General features: G+C 34.8%; 1 protein-coding gene across 3 annotated transcripts in view; it reads left to right on the top strand.

Annotated features, from left to right (window-relative positions):
* Positions 1–17576, top strand: part of ITGAV (integrin subunit alpha V) — a 95564-nt gene extending 77988 nt beyond the window's left edge. For all 3 annotated transcript variants that reach the window (XM_025848912.2, XM_025848922.2, XM_073881485.1), the window contains 13 exons: positions 1790–1927; positions 3569–3636; positions 4291–4438; positions 4962–5054; positions 7315–7394; positions 8354–8434; positions 8926–9031; positions 9621–9779; positions 11059–11169; positions 12665–12778; positions 12876–12983; positions 13540–13662; positions 13915–17576. In XM_025848912.2, coding sequence (XP_025704697.1) covers positions 1790–1927; positions 3569–3636; positions 4291–4438; positions 4962–5054; positions 7315–7394; positions 8354–8434; positions 8926–9031; positions 9621–9779; positions 11059–11169; positions 12665–12778; positions 12876–12983; positions 13540–13662; positions 13915–14010 — 1425 coding nt within the window. In that variant the 3' untranslated portion in view covers positions 14011–17576. The remainder of the gene's footprint in view (positions 1–1789; positions 1928–3568; positions 3637–4290; positions 4439–4961; positions 5055–7314; positions 7395–8353; positions 8435–8925; positions 9032–9620; positions 9780–11058; positions 11170–12664; positions 12779–12875; positions 12984–13539; positions 13663–13914) is intronic.
* Positions 17577–19715: the final 2139 nt, after the last annotated feature.

The following is a 19715-nucleotide window of genomic DNA, read 5'->3' as shown; positions in this document are numbered from 1 at the left end:
CAGGAAATGACAGATTTTGGCGAGGATGCAGAGAAAGGGGAACCCTCTTACATTGTTGGTGGGAATGCAAGCTGGTGCAGCCACTCTGGAAAACAGTGTGGAGATTCCTCAAAAAGTTGAAAATAGAGCTGCCGTATGACCCAGCGATAACACTACTAGGTATATACTCCAAAGATATAAATGTAGTGATCTGAAGGGCACCTGCACCCCAACGTTTATAGCAGCAATGTCCATGATAGCCAAACTATGGAAAGAGCCCCAATGCCAGTTGACTGATGAACAGATAAAGAAGATGAAGTATATGTATATATCAGAATACTACTCAGGCATCAAAAAAAAAAAAAATCTTGTGCCATTTGCAATGATGTGGATGGAACTAGAAGGTATTATGCTAAGTGAAATAAGTCAGAGAAAGACAGTTATCATATGATCTCATTCATGTGGGATTTAAGAAACAAAACAGAATCATAGGAGAAGGGAGGGAAAAATAAAAGAAGATGAATTTCAGAGAGGGAGACAAACCATAAGAGAATATTGATCAGGGTGGGGGGATGGGTTAGCCTGGTGATGGGTATTAAAGAGGGCACATTCTGCGCGGAGCACTGGGTGTTATGCACAAACAATGAATCATGGAACACTACATCAAAAACTAATGTAACGTATGGTGATTAACATAATAAAAAATTATAAAAAAAAGTATTGATCATAGAAACAAACTGAGGGTTGCTGGAGGGGAGATGGTGGGGGATGGGGTAACTGGGTGATGGACATTAGGGAGGGCATGTGATGTAATTAGTTCTGGGTATTATATAAGCCTGATGAATAACTGAACTTACCTCTGAAACTAGTAATACACTATATGTTAATTAATTGAATTTAAATTAAAAAATATAAAACAAAAAATAAAATTTAAAAAAATAAATAAGCTTCAAGATGTAACTATGAACAAATACCATCATCTTATATTCAAACAAAGTCTGCCAATACCTATTTATTGGTGAAGATGTGAATTAATGGAATTTTTACACATTGCTGATGGCAGTGTAAATTGTGAAGACTTAGGAAAATAATACGGTATGATTTTCTAGAGCTCAGAAATCTACTTGCCATTATGTAGAATTGTTTGTTTGTTTTTTTGTAATAGCAAAAACAAAAAGCCCAAAACAATCCAAATAACCTTTGACAGGAGAATGGATAAATATATTGTGGATTTAATATATGATGAGATACTACTCAACAGTAAAAATTAACTTCAGCTCTTTCTAACACCATGGATGAATCTTGTGTTGAACAGAAAGCAAATCACAGAATACATATGACCTCACTTTGAAGTAAACAAAAAAGGAAAAGCAAACTGAAAAATATATGTTTAAGGACAAATATACAATATAGTGAAATACTGAAAACAAGGGAACATTGTACTTAAAATTTAGGATATGGTTACCTGTGAGAAGGAAGGCCGAGGGAAGAAACCAGACGGGAACATATAACCTTAAGCATTATTGGTAATGTTCTAGTTATTTTAGGTGTGGAGTGACTGTTTTATTAACATGCCTTGCATATTTTTGTATGAATCAAGTATTCTGTTATAAACAAAAATTGATTAACGGTTCTCACTGAATAACAAATCTTTTTAGATACTCATATAAGTCTAGTTTTTCAGAGTTTTGGTAGAATTGGATCAGGGTTGAATACGGCTGGCTTTGTGTTGTACACTTACAGATTTCTCTAGATAGTTGGATGTCAATAGATTGATGTTATTATTGATTGGAAGCTTTTCTGTTTCTAGGATGAATCCGAATTTAGAGACAAACTCACTCCGATTACTGTTTTTATGGAGTATCGGTTGGATTACAGAACAGCTGCTGATGCAACAGGCTTGCAACCCATTCTTAACCAGTTCACTCCTGCCAACATTAGTCGACAGGTATTGGACTATCTCCATTTATCACTAATTTTATACATTAATTTTTTAAAGTCTTACAGTTCATCTTTTTAAATATCCTAAGGGATTGCTTTTAAAATGTTGGGTTTCTAGTCAAAGAAGTAGAGGAAGGAATCTGAATTTTCAGGTCAGAGATATTTGAAGCCACTCAGAACTTAGTTATATGCAGAGAAAGACAGGGTCATATTTCATACACATAGAACAGTAAAATAGTTCAAGGAAAACAAAGTGCCAGTGTATTTTCATACTATTTTACTATTTTGGTAAACAAGTTCTATATCTGTGTTTTCTTTGATTTACATTTTAGTTGTAAAAAATAGTATATGTGTACACATGTGCAAGTGCTTATTTATTACATCTATGTCATTTAAGTAATTCATGTATATTGTTGTTTCATTCCGGTTAAATTGACAGTTAAGATCTGTATCGTGTAATTTTATTCTGTGTAGCTGCATATCCCTTGTGACTTGGAAGAGGAAGTCTTTCAGTATTTTTCCCCTTTAAATTTTCTCTCTTCTTTTTGTCTGCCCCTGGGCTTGAAGCTTTTTGAATATTAACAATAGACAAACCAAGAATGGCTTCCTCTTTTTCTTCTTTCTTATTTAAAAAATTTTTAGATTCCTTCTTTCACATTCTGCCCAACCTCCTCTTCTACTTCCCACTATTTCTCTCTTTTGGATTTTCCATTCTGCTCTAGCCTCCAGATCTAAGGGGAGAAAATTCAAGTTTTTGCTTATTTCATCCATCCTGGATTGGGTAACTTCAGTGCTTCTAGTCCCTTTTCCTTCATCTCCTTCTAAATGGCTATGTATATGCTGGATTCATTTTGTCCAGTTTCCGTTCCCTTTGGTGTGCCTGTCAGAATTGCTTCTGTGTACCCATAGCTATTTATTCTTTTACACTCTGTGGCCATATTTCCATGATGTTGGCAGAGGCATAGTCTGCAACAAGAAATTCTAAAAGGGCAATTTGTTTTGCCCAAGATCACACAACTTAGCTAGCAGCAGCAGGTTCATGCTGAATCCTCATTTCTTTTCTTCTTCTTTTTTAAAATCTTCATTTCTTGACTGTACTTTCTCTTCTATATGACACTTCATTCCAGAATCATAACAACTTAATTTGAGATAGAACTAAAAGGTTCCAACTAATTGTATTATATCCTATGAATGTTTTTCTTGTTTTTCATTCTTGACTAGCTATACTGACCTATTTAAAAATAAGCAGCCATGGGGCTCCTGGGTGGTTCAGTCGGTTGAGCATCTGCCTCTTGATTTCGGCTCAGGTCATGATCTCAGGGTCCTGGGATCGAGTTTTGTGTTGGGCTCTGCGCTCGGTGGGGAGTCTGCTTGAGGATTCTTTCTCTCCCTCTCCCTCTGCCCCTTGCATGTGTGTGTGCATGCCCTCTCTCTCTCTCTAAAATAAATAAATCTTTAAAAAAAAAAAGCAACCATGATACTTTTTACATTCGGGTATGCAAACAAATTGATAAGTGTATATAAATATATGTGTGTTTATGTATATTCACATACATCCACGTACACATTGATTTATATTGATTTACACTGCATATGTGTCCTATATTGGTATTTTTTCATGTAGAAAAAATAAAATGCTTTTTTCTAGGCCCATATTCTGCTTGACTGTGGTGAAGACAACGTCTGCAAACCCAAATTGGAAGTTTCTGTAGATAGGTAAGTTTTGCTCCAAACAATAAACAGTATAACAAGAAATTTAAATGGAAGAACACACTTTTCTATTGAAAGCAGTAGTATATTTTAATGTGAACTGGTTATACTGGAGGATATTTCATGATTTTCGGTAGTAGTAAAACTATCAGTATTGAACTTTAGAAAAATATGCACTGTTTTCACTACTTGCCTGGGTTGACAGATCTATTTCCATGCAGGATGAGTAGTGTTACAAAGTAACATTATATCCTCTTAAAGATATATTTCATTGTAGATACCCTGTTAACTAAAGGAATATGATTAGTATTTTATGATACATAAATTTTAAAGAATATTTTGAGAATCATGACAGTGATTAATTCAGCTTTTAGAATCAGGGAATTAATAAGTACCTACAAACAGATATAAAATTACTTCAGTAATAGATATGACTGGTAGTGATATATTAGTGGCATTAATGCTTTTTTTTACTGAGAGAAGCATTGGATTTGCACCCAGTGTGCTATTTCCAGCTTTCTGTTGAGCTGTGAAATAGGCTTAAAATATCTTGAGACACTGTTGAACATGTCAGTGCTATGTACTTCTCTTGTTTCTTTGAACAACCATGCTCTTCCTGTGCAGTTTTTTTTCATTGTCTAGATTTGTATTAACTTATAGTGATCAAAAGAAGATCCATATTGGGGACGACAATCCTCTGACATTGATTGTTAAGGCTCAGAATCAAGGAGAAGGTGCCTATGAAGCTGAGCTCATCGTTTCCATCCCGCCGCAGGCTGATTTCATCGGGGTTGTCCGCAATAGTGAAGTAAGCAAGCTGCCTCTTTAAAAATCAAAATGCACTCACAGGTCTCATTAACATTAATGAGTTACTCCCCTATTTAGTGTAGTACAAGCTTACCCATTCTACTTAAGGCTAAATTGCTAGGCCGTAGAGTGCCTGTCTTACATAATTCCTTTCAAGCCTAATACTTTGCATAATGCATTGATAGTACATTTTTAGAATTGCTAGCTAAGTGCCTGAAACAAGGTCAGATAGATAAAGTGTCTTAGCCTGTCCATCAAATAATTTGTTAGGGGTAATAAGGTTATGTATCTAGATCCTCAGGGATCTTTCAGAAATACCTTTACATTTATATGTGGCAATTGTACACAATTCTGGCTTCTCCCATACTCACCCCCCATTTGCTCAAATGGATGGATATATTTTTAAAACAAGAAACTTAACTATCCAACTGCATGATATTGTCTGGGAATTTTATAGTGTATTTTTTTTTTGGTCATTAATTTATTTTCCTTTCAATCTTTTTTTTTTTTTTGGTCTATCAAAGGCCTTAGCAAGACTTTCCTGTGCATTTAAGACAGAAAACCAAACCCGCCAGGTGGTATGTGATCTTGGAAACCCAATGAAGGCTGGAACTCAAGTAAGATATTTTAACTAAGTGGAATTTTTTTTTAAGAAAACAATTTTTTTGTGGATTTTTCCATAGAAATTTTTTTAAAAAGATACTTCAGAATAGTGTCTTTAAGTTGGTTTTGATTTAGAATGTAATGATTAGCAGAGTTTGATTTTGACTAAGGTAATAAAATAATGGATTGTGCTGTTACGCTGTATTCAATAAGCGGTATTTACACTGCCTTCAGCTTGCTAAATGGATTGAGAACATGGGTTAAACTAAGAACTAAAATTGTAACTCTGATATTTTTACCTAATGCTTTAATGAATCCTTAAAACTATTCTGACAAATACCAAGACTGTCATTATTAAGTGTGGTAGAATTATCTCATGAATTTAGAACTCTATATTGTTGTCCCAGATAGAATCAAAGAGCATCTTAGTTGGATCAGGTTCCCCATGAGGTGGAGAAGGGAGCCCAGGAGCTTGAGAAGATGCACTCAATGGGTCGCTTCTGAAATGCTCTAAAAGTAAACAAACATGTATCTGGAGAATTTTTAGTGTCAAGGAAAAATGGGAGTATATTTCATCTTATGTTTTTTTTTCTTGTTACTTTTTCTATAAAATTTAATTATAGCACAAAGACTTTGGTAATTTGAAGATCTGTGGTAATATGGGCTTTACATAGTCCATATTTATCTTTCCTGTTAGATATTGTTTAAAGGAACAGACTTGCAACTAATAGTAAAATAAGTCTTAGAGATCTAATGCACAGCATAGTGAATATAAACAATATTCTATTGTAATCGTCAGCCTTGTGGGGGCGCCTGGGTGGCTCAGTCAGTTAAGTGTCTGACTCTTGTGGTTTTGGCTCAGGTCATGATCTCAGGGTCATGAGATCGGGCTCTGTGTTGGGCTTTGCACTCAGTGTAGGGTCTGCTTGTCCCTCTCTCTCTGCTCCCACGCCCATGCTCTCTCTCCCTCAGATAAATAAGTAAATAAAAATCTAAAAAAAAGTCTTTAACCTTGCTAAGAGACCAGATTTTTATTCCCACCATAAAATAGAAATGATAATTATGTGACATGATAGAGATGCTAACTATAGCTACAATGGCAATCATATTATAATTTATAAATGTATCAAATCAACATGTTTTATGCCTTAAGTTTACACAGTGTTATATGTCAAATATGTTTCAGTAAAAGTTGCGTATATTTCTTCAGGTATATTTTCCATTAAATGTCATTATTATTTCTAAATGCATGGTCTTTTAGGAGGGAGGACTTGAACAAAGTACCCTGAATTGAGTTTTTCCACATGTATTTAACGATGTCTCATTAACAAGTGGACCTATTTTTCTATGTTCTCATTCTCTCTAGCCTTCTCACTCACAGCGCATCCAGTGTAGATAATTTCAAGTTATTTCAGGTGGCCCCCTCCAGGCTTTATAAAGTGAGAGGCAGTTTGATGAAGTCCCCCGGAAGTTTCATTTTTGTGTATCATAAATGATCCCCAAAAAGCCTGCTTTCTCTTACCTTGTTAGCTCAGTTATTTTCTTTAAGAACAATTTTCCCCTGCAGGAATTAGGATGATTGTTGCCAGTGGAGTTGTGATACACGTAGAGAAGTTCTGGTTCTAGCCCTACCTCTCATGCCTTGTGTAGCCAGGTTCTCTCTCTCTTTAAACCCATTCATTCTTCCTTCCTGCTCCATTAACACAAGTTCAGTTGTTAATTTCCTGTCACCAAATCAGTGTGCAGAATTGCTGTACCTTCATTCAATCAACAGATACTCACTTTTGCATTTTTTTATAGTTAATATTAGGTATTATTATGAGGAGATAAAATTATGTTAATAATTGTTAAGTAGTCTCCTTTATGGTTGGCCCATGTATCTTAAATAAAAGAGATTCAATAGAAGATCAGATTTAATTATCTTTGTTAGAGTGTTTTCAGTTTTATAAGCTCAGAAAAAAAACCTGTTTTGGAATGAGTTTTTTTTAAAGATCTTGTTTATTATTTATTTGAAAGAGAGAGACATAGCAAGAGAGGGAACACAAGCAGCAGGAGTGGGAGAGGGAGAAGCAGGCTTCCCGCTGAGCAGGGAGCCCGACGCGGGGCTCGAACCCAGGACCCTGGGATCATGACCTGAGCCGAAGGCAGATGCTTAACAACTGAGCCACCCAGGCACCCCTTGGAACAGCTCTTTTTTATTTGGACATTGGAATTTAAATTTCACTGATTATACATTGTTTTAATTAACATTACTATCCTTTCCTCCCCTTCTAGCTCCTAGCTGGTCTTCGTTTCAGTGTGCACCAGCAATCAGAGATGGATACTTCTGTGAAATTCGATTTACAGATCCAAAGGTATAGAAACAACTTTTTTCAGTTCGTAGTAACTATTGAGGAAATGTTATTTGTCATAAATATATTATGTAACATATTCTAAATGTTATGGAATAGAATAGGCTAAAATTTCAGTACTTGATTATATCATTTTTTATTATTTTATTATTTTTTATTTTTTAAATTTTATTTTTAAAATTTCACTTACAATGTTTTAAAGGTTGATTGTACTGTTTTTAAAAATAAAATAATATTCATTGTTTTGTATAAATATTAATGTAGTAAGACCTAAAAATATGGAAATCTAGAAACATATAGAAAGAAAATAATAATTAACCCATAGATACTCTTGTGAACATTTTGTTATATGTTGTATCAGTTTCTTTTACAGAATAAGATTCTTTTTTTACCTGAACACATCTCTATATGTTTAACCATTTCCTTATTGGTGGACATTTAAGTTGCCTCTCATTTTTTTTTAAGATTTTATTTATTTTGAGAGAGAGAGCGCCAAGCAGGGGGAGGGGCAAAGAGAGAGAGAGAGAGAATCTCAAGCAGACTCTGCACTGAGCATGGAGCCCAATGTGGGGCTCTATCTCATTACCATGAGAACATGACCTGAGCTGAAATCAAGAGTTGGACACTTAAGCCACCCAGGCATCCCTGCCTCTAATTTTTTTTCAAATTGTATTGAACATCTTTGTAGAAAATACGTTTTTCATTTTTTATTATACCATTTTTAAAATCAATATTTCTAGCATAAGAATAATTTATTGTTAGTTTTGAGTTTATAAAACAAAAGTAAAAGAAGTAAAATTTGGTCTTTGTGGAATTAAATGCTAATGAAAATTATTTTAGTAAGTTTTTCCTTTCTTTGTTGCATTTAATTTGTTCATTTTTAGTTTCACTGCATTTGCCTCTGTATGTCTTTGTTGGTGATCATGCTCAGTTCAGGCCTAAATAATTTTTTTCTTTTTCAGCTCCAATCTCTTTGACAAAGTAAGCCCAGTTGTATCTTACAGAGTTGACCTTGCTGTCTTAGCTGCTGTCGAGATAAGAGGGTCAGTATGATAACTGAGTTGTGTGTCTCATTCTTGTGAGTTTTAAACTGCTTTAAAATGCAATTACTTTTTAAAAGCAACTAGGAGGCTCAGTATCTTCTTTTGGGAAGTATCCCTCCAAGTATCATGGTAGTTTTACTAGAGCTATAGCTTCTGTAGAGATAAGGTCCTAGGTGTATTCCAAAGCCCCAAATATTTATTTGGTAACTCTCTGGAAATAAACCAGATGTGGCAACAGCAGGCACAAAATAAGTGTGTTGAACTTTTATGCAAATTCATTTACCAATTCACCTGTTACATTAGATTCAATAAAGAGTAGTTTCTGTGCAGGTATATGTGCATGTCCACATGTACATATGGCTTTTTTTCTTTTAAATATATATATTTTTAATTAGTCTGATTTGATTCATTTGGTTACAGGGTACTTTTGAAAATGAACTGACCATATCATTTTTGGTATTCATGGTAGGTTTTCTTTGCTCATTGTTTAGAGTCTCAAGTCCTGATCATATCTTTCTTCCAATTCCAAACTGGGAGCATAAGGAGAACCCCGAGACTGAAGAAGATGTCGGGCCAGTTGTCCAGCACATCTATGAGGTTTGCAGTTGTTAGCTTTAACTGATACATGGTAGAGAGACTTTACAGAGAAGAACAGATAGGCTACTTATAAAAAACAAGTCTCTTTAATGATTATGTAAACTCTGCATTGTTTAAGGATGTATCAGAGATTTCTTTGAATTTTTTTCCCTATTCATAATTTCCTTTCTTTAAGACAAGTAGGTTCAAGGGGTTAAAGAATGCACTTTATACAAATTGTTGTCTAATACCAATTAGTTCTACTTGAACAAAAGCAATAGGTCATCGTTGAGTATTTTCATATGGACGTTTTGCAGTTCTAACTAAAAATTGAAAGTGCCTGTAGCAGATCATCAAAATTTTAAGAAAATTTTCTAAGCCATCTTTCATCAAAAACTTTTTTGTATTTTCCTCTTGTTTATATTTTTATCCTGACACATACTGACTGCCCTATACTAGAGACGAATGTGATCATATTATAATATCAGAGTAACTATGGAACCTCTGCTGTTATTCAGATCCTTTGCTTATGATTCCTAAAGTTGATGTAGGAGGAGGATTCTGGAATAGAGTTTTGCTCAAATTATTTACATTTTCTTTTCCCCGTTAGCTGAGAAACAACGGTCCAAGTTCATTCAGCAAGGCAATGTTAAATCTTCAGTGGCCTTACAAATATAACAATAACACTTTGTTATACATCCTTCAATATGATATTGATGGGCCAATGAACTGCACTTCAGATATGGAGATCAACCCTTTGAGAATTAAGGTAATGTGCTTAATAGCAACTCTTTATTATGATGTTATTTAATGCTTTTCTTTCTAAATCTATGAGAGAAATGCATGAAATAAAACATTTATTTATTTTTAAAGATTTTATTTATTTATTTGACAGAGAGAGACACAGCGGGAGAGGGAACACAAGCAGCGTGAGTGGGAGAGGGAGAAGCAGGCTTCCCGCTGAGCAGGGAGCCCGATGGGGGGGCTCGATCCCAGGACCCTGGGATCATGACCTGAGCCGAAGGCAGATGCTTAACGACTGAGCCACCCAGACTTCCCCGAGAGAGAGAGAGAGAGAGAGAGAGAGAGAGAGAGATATCTTGAGTAGAGGGTGGGGTAGAAGGAGAAGCAGTCTCTCCGCTGAGCAGGGATCCTGATGCGGGACTCGATGCCAGGACCCTGGGTTCATGACCTGAGCTGAAGGCAGACGCTTAACCAACTAAGCCACCCAGGTGCCCAAAATAAAACAATTATTTTAATACACAAACCCACTCTACAAAAATATTTTTCTTCATAACCAGTACACTAAGGATTACATTGTTTATTTGTATAACAAGTAAGGATTAATTCCTTACTCAGAGAAGTCCTAAGGAATCATATATTTATGGAGTGACCCAGTTTGACTTTGGTTCCATTGCATTGTGCTTTATCCACATATGATATTGTGTCAGGGGTGTTTTGCTGTTGAAATTTTTGTCTTTGGAAAAAGATCTGACAAAAGAACCTTTTGTTCTGTTTTCTTAACTTTCTATACCAAAAGTATAGAATTCCACAAATTCTATGACATTTTTCTAAGTCATGGAAGTCAAAAGACTTCTGGCTCTTTTGACTTCCATGACTTAGAAAAATGTCATTTTGTGGAATTCTATACTTTTGGATATAGTCCTCTCCATCCTAGCACACGTATTTGGATAAGAAGCTATTGCCTAATTTGGACTAAAGAAAGTTAAGAAAACAGAACAAAAGGTTCTTTTGAAACGATATATACTCATGATTGACACTCATCACAGACGTGCACCGTGAAATTTCAGACTGTTTCCTGTGTTTTATCGGTCTCCCCTCTAGCTGTGCAAGAAAATCCTGGCTAGGCAGAGGTAACTTTCCACATATTAAGGACTCTGTGCTTACTTTCCGCCATACATCAAGTGGTAAATTTGTCCTAACACATTTTTAGTCACCATGTTTTAATCACATATAACAGTTTATGCCAAAATGTCAATGCAAAATGTTTCCACTATTATATACCACCAGTCTCTCTGTAACCCTAGATCTCAAATTCACAAACTGAAAAGAATGACACAGTTCCTGGGCAAGGTGACCGGAACCATCTCATCACCAAGCGAGATCTCACCCTTAGTGAAGGAGATGTTCACACTTTGGTAAGCGCCACTTCAACAACAAGCACTTTAAACATTTGAAAATACGTGATTATAGAATTGATGCCAAAGAACATTTCAAAAATAACAACAGCTGTGCTTGGAAGAACTACATATATTTTTATACTATTCACTCCTCTAACTTCCCTTGTTCCTAGTCAAATTAATGCCAGATTTTCTTCAAATGATCTATCTTTGTAGATTATTAATAAAAGTAATTTATATTCCCAATTTATTTTTCTGGCTGTACTCTAACTGACCTCTTTCTTGACCTCATTTTAATCTTGGAGGCTTTAGTGCAATATTGTAAGAAAAACCCTGAAGGCCTCAACAAAAATATATTACAAGAATAATTAGCATTATGATCAACTTTTATTGAGTCAGCCTGTGTAATTACTATAATGTTATAAAGTGGTTTATCATTTAAGGTTTTGAAATTTAACAGATCTGCAAACGATCACCTAGTGGGGAATCCAGCATAGTGTTTATATTCATTAGCGAGCACCCGTTAGATTCACATCACCAGATTCCATAGGTCTTCTTAGTTTTCATCCACCTTAACTCCCAGTGACTTTTGGCACAGTTCATCACTTCTTTCTTTGTGCAACACTCCTCATTCACTTCTAAGACACTACTCTCTTGGTTCTTCATGTATCGCAACTAGCTACCTCTTAATCCTCATTTCCAGACCTTTAAATCTATAGAGTGTTCCAGGGCTCACATCTCAGATTTCTTTGTCTGCCTTCCAGTTACTGATAAAAACACTGAATGTATCAAGGACCATCAGCATGCCACTTGATTCTTACAGGTCTGACATGGACTAGCTATTCAAGATTCATTCTGTTTCTTTTTCTTTTCCATAGGCATATTATGATCTTATTTTTATGTCCTACTATAGTCATCATGCTCTGGGTTTACCTAAGAATAGTAACTTCTAGAAGAATGTTGACTTCTAGAATCTTAGAATGTTCTAGAAGAATGTTGACTTCTGGCCATAAAAATAACATCTTTTAATATTATAGATCTTATCCTTATATAACAAATCACATTTAAACCAATCCCTTTATGCAAGTAACGAATTGTTGAACACTACATCAAAAACTAATGATGTACTATATATTGGCTAACTGAACATAATAATAATAAAAAAAACCCAACCCCTTTATTTTTATTTTATTTATTTTTTTAAGTAGGCTCCATGCCCGGTGTGGAGCCCAACATGGGGCTTGACCTCACAACCCTAAGATCAAGATCTGAGCTGAGATCGAGTCAGACGCCTAACCTACTAAGCCACCCAGGCACCCCTAAAACCAACCCCTTTTAACAAAAAGCATTCATAGACTCCACTATTAGCCTATCATTTTAAACATTATTCATATAAGGCAAAAGAATCTGGATCATCTCTTTAGCCTTCACATAAAATAAAATGTCTAATTTTCATATGTTGAAGAGATGATAGAAAGACCTTTTCTTGTAAGTAAAGAATTTGTTTTGGCAGGGTTGTGGAATTGCTGAGTGCTTGAAGATTGTCTGTCAGGTTGGGCGACTAGACAGAGGAAAGAGTGCCATCCTGTATGTAAAGTCCCTGCTGTGGACTGAGACCTTTATGAATGTAAGTAGATAACAGCATTCACCAGTCTATCCATTTTCTCCAAGGTATGCAAAAGGCCTCACATCTTGGAAATCATTTCATTGTTATTTCCATACAGAAAGAAAACCAGAATCATTCATACTCTTTGAAGTCATCTGCTTCTTTTAATGTCATTGAATTTCCTTATAAGAACCTTCCAATTGAGGATATCTTCAACTCCACAGTAGTAAGTCATTGATTTGGGGAAATGGAATAAATGCACGTAGTTCAATGCCACAGATATTTTTTTATTTTATTTTAAATAATGACACCTTAACTGTTTTGATAATTTAAAAGTTGATAGGCCTTTAACCTAGTTTAATATTATTTTATTCCCTCACCCCAGAATTATTAAATGTAGACCTTTTACTTTAGCATCCCTATGTAAGAGATTTCCTGGGAGGGAATTTAGGGAATTTTTCCCCACGAAGTTAGAAAGTTGGAAATTAACTATAATAGGTGAAAGCTAAAGATTTTAAAGATCTATAATTTGAGGATGAAAAATGGGACCAGTACATCAAAGCTGGATTTGATTATTTAAAAATCACTTCAGAGGTACCTTGAAGTTAACCTGTTGTTGGGAATTTTATGTGCATACATGCATGCTGTCAGTACCAAATATATAATCACAGATTATCATACACAAGAAAAGAAAATGTGAATACCATTAAAACAAAATGTAATAGGCATTCAGACATTTGTTGAGTGATTCAGTGAACTCAAAACCTTTCTTCCTCCAACAGGTTACCACTAATGTCACCTGGGGCATTCAGCCCGCACCCATGCCTGTGCCCGTGTGGGTGATCATTCTAGCAGTGCTAGCCGGATTGCTGTTACTGGCTGTTTTGGTATTTGTAATGTACAGGGTAAGTAATGGACTTAGGAAGAGCAGTGGGGGAGAAGAAGCAGAAGAAAAGGGTAAGGGAGGAAGGGAAAGAAGGAAGAATAGGAAAGAAGGAAGAAAGGAAATTTTAATGATGCATGATGAGCACCGTATATTTGAAGGGAGAAAAGTTGTACCAAGTGCCACTCAAATTTTAAGTGATAATACAGTCGCTTAGTACTTTTAATTTTCTTAACTGATGTGGCAGTAATGTTAGTTTTTCTTCAACTAACAGATGGGCTTTTTTAAACGTGTCCGGCCACCTCAAGAAGAACAAGAAAGGGAACAGCTTCAACCTCATGAAAATGGTGAAGGAAACTCAGAAACTTAACTGTGATTTTTAAGTTATGCTACATCCTGACCCATTAGAATTACCGACTTCATTGCAGGTTTCAGTTTCTTTCGTGAGGAATAAAATTCCAAGACTCTACTGCTGATGGTGCCCATTGGTACTAACCACAAAATGAGAGCAATATTTGTCAACCTTTTTGTAATAATTAAGTTCAAACGTACGTGTAATACACACCCACTGACTTGTGTTTTTAGGTATTTAAATAATAAAATTTCAAGTGATGGTTCTTCAGTGTACATAAGACAGGTAGTGCCTAAGTTACCACTTTATATAAAATAGTACCTCCTAGAATTATTGTTTCTGATTTTGTATGTTGATTTTGTTTGTTGTTGCTTTTGTTGTTTTAAAGCAATCCATATGTGGACCTTAGGATCCACATCTTTTGTACAGGAACTTATTGTTAATATACATTACACTACAGTTGAATTTTTAAGCTACTAACTTTATAACTGCATGAACTTGGATTTTAATATTACCTATGTGGTAGAACTTAAAAAAAAAGCATGATCCATCCAAATTCTTGTAATAACAAAGATACAGTATTTTTAATATGAAAATTGGGTACGTGCTATTATATTTTTATTTTTGTTTAATCCACAGTCCATTTCCTTACATTTTAATTTGTATGTTTAGGTTCTCTTTCAAATCCTTTAAGCCAACCTATACTAAAAATTCTATGATCAAAAATGCCTCTTTTGTGTAATAGATAAATTTCCGCTAATCATCATCATGCTTAAAGCCATATGCATTTGGGAATCATTTCCAAAGTCCATGTATTCCATTGTTTTAGTCTGGCTATTTACAATACAAAAAAAAGCATTTAAGTTAAAAGACTGTAGTTCTTTGATAGAGTTGCTTATTAGTAGTATGCTCTTAGAGCAAGAATTTTTAGTTGGGATTAATTTATTTTCTTCCTATATATGTATTCTTCCTTATATTTCCAAAACTTAACTGAGAATGGGCTAAGATCAATGAAGAATCTTTACAAATTACAAACTCCCAACCCCACGAGAAATGCTTGGAATTGAAATTCTTAAAGTAGCTTGCTAGTCCTTCTAACAATAGCATGATGCTACTCACATGGATATTACCTTAGTTTAAGCAAGGTATCATGTGTAAAACCAGTCTCAGCTATCAAAATAATGTATAAAAGTTCTTTTATAAGCAATTCAAGTTATTGGGAGCCTTTTAAAACTTTTGTAGTTTTATTAACATAAATTACTTTTTTAGGATTTTTATATAAAAACTGCACAGGTGGCACATTGTAGTTTTATATGCCTGTAGGGTGATGATTCTTCTAGAGGAATATGTGATTTATTCACAGTTCCTCAAGGTCTAGGAATGACTTAATTATACCTATTTTTGTGCAATTACATCATGTTATGCTTTAGAAATTGAGAGTTTAGTAGGTTTTTAACTGCTGTCCTCATTAGGCAGTGATAAATATTTCCCTTAAATAATTGAATATTTTTCTATGTTTTAAAAATAATTGAAATTTATCTTGCCATGTCTTGTGTTCTAGTTCCTTACACAAGTGGCTAAGCTAGAATGTATTCATAAAACAGAGGAATGTGAGTTATATACATTAGAACATGACAAGACCCTGTATTTAGCTTTAATGAATCTCAAAATTAATAGGTTTGTAGTATAGATTTTACTAGTAGCTTAAAAGATCTTAGTCATATGCAATAAGTATTTTTATTACCAGTAAGTCTAAAGATTTTTAAGAAAAAATATTTTTATCCTAGGGTCTGCCACCAAACAGTCACTAAGTTGACAACTTTCACTACCTGTTTTCCCACCTAATAGTAGTCATCCCTGAAAGTATATGTTGAATAGAAATTCACTCTTTAAAAAAAAATGTTACTGTTTGCTTTTGCACAGTCTGTTCTAAAACTTTTATGGCCTCTCTCTCAAGGTGTATAATCTTGTATGGGAGACTGAAGGATGTTGGAAGCATGATGTTTTAAGTTCCCTTTTATGAAATGTAGTTTTAAGCAGTAAGTATTTTCTTTTAAAAAATGAAAATGTATATCTCTACAAAAATGTGGTAGAAGAATTATTTGGAAGCTTACTCTTTGAGGAAAATGTTTGGGAAAATGTTGGGATTCTTTTTACCCTAAAGCAGCATGTGAATGTATTTGGTTAAAATGTCAAACAGTAGTTCTATGAAAACTGTTTTAATTTTCAAACATTTTAAATAACTACTGTGTTTATGATTTATGGAGAATTAAAATCCATTTTGAGTGTAAAATTTTAATAATCTGATCAGTTTTTTAAAAATATGAGTGAGATAGTATTTAAAGCATTTAATATTGGTAAGAAATATTGATACTGTTGTCGATTTCTTATGTAGGCATTTATTTCAGAATTGATATTTTGAGAAACATTTGTGCGAGGGATATTCTTTTTTTTCCCCTTTACCTTTCTCTTGTGATGAATTATTATTATTATTATTATTATTATTGTGATATAGGTCTTCATAATTCTGAATTATAAAACAATTAAAACTTCAGTGCCACAATTTTACCTGTTATGAAACTACTACTTCATAGTAAATTCCCATCAATACTTCATATAACAAGAAAATTAAAGTATTAGTAAAAGAGGGCTGTGAAAGACTTTTGATAGTTAATGATGACCCCAAGAGAGATTTAAGTGGCAAAAGTACAGTATATAATAGATCAGCTGCTTTTTATAAGGCAAACAATCTATTAGTTGATAGATACTTCTTTGTTGCAGAACATAGTGCCAAGCTTGGGTAAGAATAAGTCATTTTTGAAATACATGTGTATGACCATTACCTATCTTAATGTCATTTTGTATGTACTCTTGGATAGTTTGTATATGTGGTAGTTTGGTAAATAAAAAAATATAAAATTCAGAAATTGAATATAGGATCAAAAATGGCAAATAAAATAATACACAGTGTTTTGGAGACTAGCCCTTTTAACTTGTTGATAGGCTAATTTGAACAATAAACCCCAGGCATATATGCTTGTATTTCATTATAATTTCTGATATGTAATGAACTTCTTGGGAGAGGTACCAAATCCTTGATTTTTGTTGTCATTGTTCTCAAGTGCAATATAACAATGTAACCAAACCTAGATAATTTTCAGAGTCATTGTTAATTTAGTAAACCTAATCTAAACAGAGTTTTAAATTTATTAGAATTTTGGTTAGTAGGACAGAGGGATTCTGCTGTGGATATACAAATGAAGTTATTTACCCCTAAAAGGTACATTCTGCATTTTGTTTCAGGCTGGACATGACCTATTCCCTACTAGTTTTGAAACATTTTGAAATATCTTAAGCTAACTTGGAAGCTATATATATCAAATTAATTTGCTACCTAATAACACAGTAATTTTCTTTGTTTAGCTTCTCTTATGATCACCCACATTGGGTGAGACATAAAACGTGTGTCTTCTAAAATTTGTCATTTGCTGACTTGATTTGAGTTAGTGAAACTGGTACAGTGTTCTGCTTAGTTTCCAATGTGTAACTTGTGTCTCTTCAATAAACTTGAGCATATGGTGCCACGTTTGTGTATGGACTTTATATTTTCCCTCTGTGACTTTTTGTTTTTTAATCACATGAGCCAGCAATAATGTGATAAAAGGATGACCTCAAAGAGGTGCCTCTCTGAAAGTCTGAATTCCTTAAGAGTGTTAGTTATTTGAGAAAAAGTAACACAAAAAGAGCAAAAGGAACCTAATGTTAAAATACACCAATTACAAATCACAGAATCAGACATTTTAAAATGTAAAAGGGGTTTCCAATTCCAGTAGTGGCAGGAGAGCTTTTATCAGATAATAATGGTAAGTGATGAACAAAATAAGAAGAAAAAAACTTTTTGAAAACACTGAAGTTAGTAAAAGCAGGCAGAAACTGGAGGGGATTTGACTCTTACTAAAGAGGGGAACCACCTTTTTCCTGGAAGTTACTTCCTGTTGTTGGACAGAATGCAAGCAGAAAAGGGCCCTCATTTCCTGGAATGGCGGGACTGCCATTATGGCTAAAAATTGGGGAAAGAAAGGAGCCACATTGTGAGAGGGAGGAATGTTTTCCCCTCAAATCCTTTTCTGACCCTGACCATGACCCTACTCTAGTGAGACTTCAAGGGGCCCAAAAGGAAAACAGCAGATGGAAGTTTGGAAGAGCTGAACAGTTATTTCAGCTACTGTCTACTGTAGAAGAAATGAGATTGGAGTTTGAGTGTTACCCAGCGACAGAGCTTGGAAACACCCAGTCTTTCCATCGAAACCTTGGAAGATCTATGCCTTAGGAATAAGTACTATATACCAAGATTGACTGATTACCCCTAGGATGAAGAACAAAGCCATTGGCCCACCCTAAGAAAGCATAAAACCAAGCTTCCACAAATTTAAGGTGACCCACATGTAACTCCTTTGCTCCTTTAGGCCGTTACTTTGAGAGAAAGATGACACCACCTATAAAGACTGCAATGTTCCATCCACAATGTCATGTGTGTGTGTCTGTGTGTGTGTGTGTGTGTGTGTGTGTGTGTGTGTGTGTGTGTGTGTGAATGGGAAGAAAAGAAAATGCTACCCATAGTTTGAAGGGGAAAAAAAAGAGTCAATAGAAACAGACCCACAAACAATTTAGCAGATGGGACTTTAAGTAACAATGATAAATATGTTAAAAACTAGAAAAACATGAAAATTATGGACATTTCAGAAGAGATTGGAAATTAATAAAAGACTCTGCGGAAATTCTAGGACTAAAAAATGCAGTACCTGGAATCAGAAATTCATTGGAGGGGGATTAAAAGTAGGCAAAGAAGGAAGAATCAGTGAATTTAGAGAGCAATAGAATTCACCTAAACTTTAAGCGACTGCCTTCGGCTCAGGTCATGATCCTGGAGTCCCGGGATCGAGTCCCACATCGGGCTCCCTGCTCAGCAGGAAGTCTGCTTCTCCCTCTGAACCTTTCCCCTCTCGTGCTCTCTCTCTATCTCATTCTCTCTCTCAAATAAATAAATAAAATCTTAAAAAAAAAAAAAAAGAATTCACCTAAACTGAAGCACCACATGGGGGTGAAGCAGGGGTTTGTTAGTGGTGTGGATTACAAAATAAACAGCCTCAGTGACTCTGGGTCAATCTAGGTGTAAAACAAAAGGAGTTAGGAGAAAGAAAATGGGGGAGACTAACTTGAACCCAAAAAGTTGCCAAATATGGTAAAATGTAGCAACTGTACAGTTGTGGAAGCTCAGTGAACCCTAAACAAGACAATCACAAAAAACACCATCTATGTGCATCATGGTCTAACAGCTAAAAACCACAAGTTAGAAAGGGTTTACCTCACCCCTACATACTGGTAATGATGCCCAGAGTTCATTTCTTGTCCAAATTCTTACTGGCAGGATTGGAACTAAAGCTTATATATTCAAATTCCTAGTCCCGTGTGCTTTCTGCTGTGCAAGACTGCCTAGATTACTAGTGACCCTTTATAAAATAGATTTACTATCTAATGGATAGGCTGGGATGCCTGAATATTAGTTGGTGCAACATCAATACGTTTCCAAGTAATATTTTTATTCACTTTCTGAACTGTTTTGAATTGCCTAGAGTTACAAGGTTTGATTTCCTTTTGCACCCTGGTTCACTTTCCTTGTCAGCCCTATTTCCTGAAAAGTAACAAATATATAAATTGGTGGT

The sequence above is a fragment of the Callorhinus ursinus genome, unplaced genomic scaffold, assembly GCF_003265705.2.
Source record: "Callorhinus ursinus isolate GAN/ISIS: 27379988/994484 unplaced genomic scaffold, GSC_fseal_2.0 scaffold2, whole genome shotgun sequence".
Classification (NCBI taxonomy): Eukaryota; Metazoa; Chordata; class Mammalia; order Carnivora; family Otariidae; genus Callorhinus; species Callorhinus ursinus.
Note: the sequence above shows the minus strand (reverse complement) of the source record. Positions and strands in the feature narration are given on the sequence as shown.